The sequence below is a fragment of the Petromyzon marinus genome, chromosome 15, assembly GCF_048934315.1.
Source record: "Petromyzon marinus isolate PM22_M1 ecotype Great Lakes invasive population chromosome 15, UKy_Petmar_22M1.pri1.0, whole genome shotgun sequence".
Lineage (NCBI taxonomy): Eukaryota > Metazoa > Chordata > Hyperoartia > Petromyzontiformes > Petromyzontidae > Petromyzon > Petromyzon marinus.
This window is the reverse complement of record NC_133681.1, coordinates 198,580-204,579: the sequence shown is the minus strand read 5'-3', so window position 1 is coordinate 204,579 and position 6,000 is coordinate 198,580. Positions and strand designations below refer to the sequence as shown.

At 47.4% G+C, this 6,000-nt stretch overlaps 1 protein-coding gene across 3 annotated transcripts in view; it reads left to right on the top strand.

The window, feature by feature from the left end:
• The first annotated feature begins 419 nt into the window (after positions 1-419).
• The window catches only part of LOC116942527 (sorting nexin-17-like), a 30,350-nt gene continuing 24,769 nt past the window's right edge, over positions 420-6,000 (top strand). For 2 of the 3 annotated variants that reach the window (XM_032954543.2, XM_032954542.2), the window contains exons 1-4: positions 420-844; positions 1,202-1,340; positions 4,623-4,697; positions 5,583-5,700. In XM_032954543.2, the coding sequence (XP_032810434.1) occupies positions 1,284-1,340; positions 4,623-4,697; positions 5,583-5,700 (250 nt within the window). In that variant the 5' untranslated portion in view covers positions 420-844; positions 1,202-1,283. The remainder of the gene's footprint in view (positions 845-1,201; positions 1,341-4,622; positions 4,698-5,582; positions 5,701-6,000) is intronic. The other variant, XM_076067152.1, reaches the window with a different exon arrangement.

Genomic DNA, 6,000 nt, shown 5'->3' with positions numbered 1-6,000 from the left:
CCCTACCTCTTCTCATAAACATGTTATAGTTACACCTCTGACTATAATCCTACCTCTCGTCCTATCTGTCCCCGTATCACTAACCTCATCCTGACCTTTCAACCCTACCTCTAAGCCAACCTCTCCCCTGCCTCTTCCCAGTCTACCACTTGCGCCTCTACCGCTTGTGCGAGTGACTCGCCATTGGAGGATTTATTAGTTAAAATCCTGTTTGGATGTCATACAATTAGTTTCAGTTTTGGGAAGTCAATCGTGGTTCTTTGGAAAGCCTGCCCCCCTCTGCATAGGAATGCTGCGGGATCCGTGCAAGAAACCGCTGCCTGTTTACCTCGGGCCCCATGGCCAGCCTCGACTCCCCCCTCCCCCACCATCACCCCCACCCCGCGCTGTTAAATCCCACCCCACGTCACGTGGGCCGCTGACTGCAACAGCAGTAGCCCCGCCCACGGGGCCCGGGGATCTTCGTGCGCCGCGCATTCTCCCCTCGCTCCGGCGCGGGCACCCCCGTGTCGTGTCCAGCAGATTCCCTTCCCAGCTCCTCCAGCCCCGTGTTCTGTCCACCAGATCTCCTTCCCAGCTCCTCCAGCCCCGTGTCCTGTCCAGCAGATCCCCTTTCCAGCTCCCCCGCTCCGCCAGCCCCGTTCCCTGGTTCCTCCTGCACCGCTACCCTTGCCGTCGCTTCCTCCGGCTCCTCCCGCTAAAGTGCAGAGCAAAGTCCGCGCGGCCTTGTCCGTGTCAACCTCGTCTCTGTCTCAACCTCGTCTCTGTTTCTACGTCTCTGCCTTAGTAGCAACATCGTCTCTGTTTGAACCTCGTCTGCTTCAACCTCCTCTCAACCTCAGAGGTACCCAACGGGGCGACGCAGATAAGCGAAATTAACTATCACACTGCAACATCATTATAATCACCTCACCATCACCTTATCACACCTCAACATCACTTCACATTCCGATTATAATCACCTCACCATCACCTCATCCTCCTAATCACCTCACCATCGTCACCTCACCACACCTCAACATCACCTGACATCATAATCAACTTGCATCATGTCATCGCGACCGCATAATCACCGAATCTCATCATCACCACCTAATCACCTCATGAACCAACCAACTCCGCACGTGTGGAACCACCCCCGTCATGGCGCCCTCACCACCTCCTGCTCACTCCCTCGCCCCTTCTTGCTGTGGCTGCACAGATCGGGGCGCGCGATGGCCCAGCGGAGACAGTGAGGTGCAGCTTCAGCACTTGGGACCGACTGGGGAGGCGCCGCCGCCGCCATGCACTTCTCCATCCCCGACACGGAGGAGTGGGCGGGCGAGGCGGCGCGCTTCGTGGTGAGCGGGGTCGGTAGCGGTCCCCTTCGATGGCGGTGATCATGTCGAGGGATTTCTTCCCCGACTCTGTTTTATCCCCGTAGCTGCACTTTTAAGTTAGTATCCCACCACCTGGATGGCAACTGAATGCTGACATCACATAGCCCAAGGGGCCGTCCATAAATGACGTCACCCACCTAGGGGGGGTCAGACATTTGTTACGATGTGTGACATGGTGAACACATGGTGCTTGTGTCTGCACTGCTCACTGCAGTGTTTATATCGGAATGTACCATTTCCATATTCCCGTGGAGATTATACGTGAGGCGGAGTTTCTCATTCGTTTAGTTTGTCTCGATGAGGGTGCGATGCGACGGGACATCATCTTTACTGAGAGTAAACGTATAAACGATGTTGAAACAAACATTAATTTAGGGGTTGAGCTTACTCAGTGCTGGAATGGAGGCTACTTGGCTACGTACAGTGTGAAAGAAGTTCAACATAAATGCAATCGCATGTATTGTCGGCTAAGTGTGCCAGGAGATGACAGTACAGCAACTCGACAACACTACGGTACAGCATATACAACGAAAATATAAATTTGGTGCCGTTTCTGCCAATGGACCTTAACATCAGATGAATCGAGAGGGCAGAGAAAATAAAGTGGGTAAGAGTCGGAGATCACACAATGGGGCCTGGATAATAATATATTTCCTCGTGATGAAGCCTTTAGATTGGCACATTAGTAGTTAACTATTCATAGATAGCGAGTAACAGACAACCCCTTTAATTACAATAAGTGTAGTGGGTTCAATTCATTTCATAGTTTAGTTGCATAGCCATTCGGCTCTTGAATCGGGTGCAACCGCAACAAACAAAAAAACAAAAACACGAACAAGAAAACATCTTAAAGTGACTTTGTGCATGTGCAAACAGAAAATCCAGGAAAAAACATCAAAATATTCCTGAAATAGCACCGTACACCAACGCTGTGTGCAAGAATCCCAGTGGGATGCAAGTCTAACAACAACAATAACAAGAAAACTTAGATTAAGGCCATCAGTCTAACTCCGTACTACAATAAACAAAAACATGGCCAAACCAAAAAAACTTTCAGAAATCACCAAAATTAAACCATAAATGCAATGTAACAGTGATCATAGGAACTGTGACCGAATTTTTGACAATAAACTACATAAACATGTAACACCAAACCCTAGAGCCACAGCCGGCTGCATGAGTCACTCCACAAACAACAGGAGCATCAGTCGGAGTATCACATTTTTCAATGCACCGTTAAGATCAGCACACTAAATCAAAATACAGATAATACTTTGCAGCGGTCATCCGGAGCGAAACATTTTATTTTATTTTAGGCCACTGAATGGCAGTGGCAGCTAGGGGTGTACAACTCCTCTAGAGCAGTTTTGAGTGAAGATCTCATAGGTAGTGATTCAAGTTGCAGTTTATTGGCAATAGCATTCCAGACCCTGGGGGCATCAATAGCAAAGGCGCCCACTTGATCTTGGAGGCAACACGTTTATTAACTAAGACGACAGGGTGACTATTAACATTAACAGGACCAGGCAACGTGTTAGCTGTCCTGGTCCGATTTAGTAGTTATTCCGTCCAGTGTGTACATAGTCAGCCGTGGGTGGTGACCAGCCGTGGGTGGTGACCACCACGGCTGACTATGTACACACTGGACGGAATAACTACTAAATCGGACCAGGACAGCTAACACGTTGCCTGGTCCACGTGTGTGAAGACCGGAGACCGAGGACCCAGGATCGAAGACAGGATTTCTTCTCAGAGATGAACAGCCATGATCACTCTCGGGACTCGGCCTTTATGGGTTGCGGCGTGGCCAGGCTCCACCCTTGTCCACGCCCCTTTCCAGATCCTTCTCGTAGACTCGGGGCCCACATCACGTGTCCCACTCACCTCCTCTTTGACCCTCGTTACCACCTCGTCCGGTCACTTGCCCTCTCGGGTTCACCCAGACTGTTATGTCCTCACCCGATCTCTCTCTCTCACTGTCACCGGGACTATGCCCTCTATTGAGCCCTTCCATGGCATACTCAATCTGGTGCGAGAGAGAGGCTTCGCACATACAGTACCAATCTTCACTCGATACTGTCGCCACACTATTTGACACCATTTGTCACTACAAATGTATTAATGCATAAACATCTGTATACGAAGTACAGTGAAACCTTGGATTGCGAGTAACTTGGTCTGCGAGTGTTTTGCAAGACGAGCAAATTTTTTAAATAAATAATCATTTGATAAACGAGCGATGTCTTGCAATACGAGCAGCACGTACAGTATATGCTTTGTCTGCCGAGCGTCACGTGATCACAACTGAGCCAATGGTTCTCTCTCTCGCTGCGGGATTGTGGGTAATCATCTCCCATGCTCGGTTTCAGTCAGCATGCCTCACTCGTATAGTCAACATCTGTGCGAGCATATACTGTTTACTACAGTATAGTGTTGTGACCACGTGTGTGTGTAAAGCATTTTTTTATTTTGTGTCCAAGTGTAGTGACTGTTCTTTAGTAACTGTACTGCAAGTGAAAGTCGTCCTACACAATTACCCTCCTCCTCCTCTCCTCTCTCTCGTCTCCCTCACACCAGCCACGATTAAATGTAATTAATAAATTTGATTACGTTATATTAAATTTGAATAATAAAAATATAAAAAGGTATTTTGTATTAATAATTTTTAATGAATACAGTATTTTTGGGTTGTGGAACGAATCATCTGAGTTTCTGCTTTGATATACGAGTGCTTTGGATTACGAGCACGTTTCCGGATCGAATTATGCTCGTAATCCAAGGTTTCACTGTATAGTTTATAAAATGTACTGATACGTTGCATTATGGGTATCCCTGTTGCAGTGAGGTTAACACAATAATCAGTGCGGGTCTATGGCTTGCTTCTTTAACGTTAAGTTGTATGGTGAATAGTTATGTTACAATGGATGTTATGAAATGTTGGGTTTGATGGTGATGGTTTTATGCCAAATTCCACAAAAGATGGTTTGAACCAGATAGAAATCTTAGCGAAGTGGCCGAAACCCATCGCCTTGGTAATTTGTCCATTGTTGATGATGGAGATATTGGAATGTGTTCATCAATAACCAAATCAGAGAGATATTTTCCAACAAGGCAATGTGATCCGATGTGATCAGTTGAATCTGTGGTGAGTTTTTTTCCCAAAAGTATTTTATTTGCGGTAATTTAAATGGCACGTGACCAGACTATTGTCCTTGATTCCTGTTTGTACGTGCGTGCTTTCAGACTTACAACATCCACGTGAATGGCGCATTACACTGCCGCGTGCGCTACAGCCAAATGCACGGCCTGCATGAGCAGGTGAGGCATGGAGATATCATGGGTAGATATGCGGTGCACACAGTGGTAGTGGTGAGGCTGCAGTTGACAAGACATCAACAATTGCACACAATCTATTCAGCGTGTGAAGTGTCACTCTAGCAGTGTAAAATGGCCCCTCTCCTGGCTTTTACACGAGAGTGTGTAATTATGTTGGTTTGTATGTGGGAAGAGGAAGTGCAGTCGTTGTTATGAACCCAGCAACCAGAGTTGGATTCCCACTCATGGCCAACACCAGTGATATATCTGAACCAGTTCTGAGCCTCCCCTAGGTCGACTCAGCCTCAGATGAGTAACTGGTGCGATGTGTAAAAGGTGACCAGGCCTTGGTGAATGCCACCCACCCCCTCGTGTGCCAACCCGACCTTCATCGAGGCTCACTCACAGCACATGCTCCAACAGTCTGTTAAAGGCTGTACGGGAGTCGCGTTTTCGTGTATGACAAGGAAGGCAGCAGTTACTGACTAGGGTTCCATGTATGAGGGGGTAAAAACTGGAAATGTGAAGCACATACCACGTTCACCACTGATGGTAGCAAATTTAGAAAAACATTTACATAAAATTATTGAGTCATTGGCAGTCCAGCAAAAATGTGGATACCACTTGATCCTTCTGTATGGAATAGAGTGTTTCCCCCTTGCATGCGTGGGTTTTCTCCGGGTGCCCTGGTTTTCTCCCACATGGTTGATAACACCTGAATATGTAGAGGATCGCAAGGCTTGGGCATTTGTTGGTGCCAGCTGATCATGTGGCTGTCTTCCTGCTCGTCTTTGGTTCCTTCTGCCTCTGAGTTGTTATCTATGTCTAAAAGTGAATGAAATCTGTTCTTGTTAAACATTTAAATTATTATGCTGGTGATGTGTTCAGCTGAAGAGGTGTTCAGGAGGTGGAGTGGGGCAGATGTTCCCCCCTAAGCGACTACTGCCACTAAGCTCTGCCCAGGTGGAACAACGGAGAGAGCTGCTAGAACGCTACATCCAGGCGGGTGAGTAACAGGAGATCATATTCTCTGGAATTAATCGAGTACTTTTGAGTCAAAAGTTAAAACCGGCTGCTCAAATGCACATTAAGGTGGTACTCATATCCTATTTACAGTCCTGAGCCAGTGGAGGGAATTCTACATTCCTATGGTTGTGGGTGAGTATCCATAGGACAACCACTGTTGACTTCCCCACAAAATGGTACTAATTTTTATTGATCCGAATGGATGATGATGGACTGAATCAACCCCCTACCAGGATTATAATTTTGTAACCTGATTGCGAACGGCTTGCTCTGGTGCTTG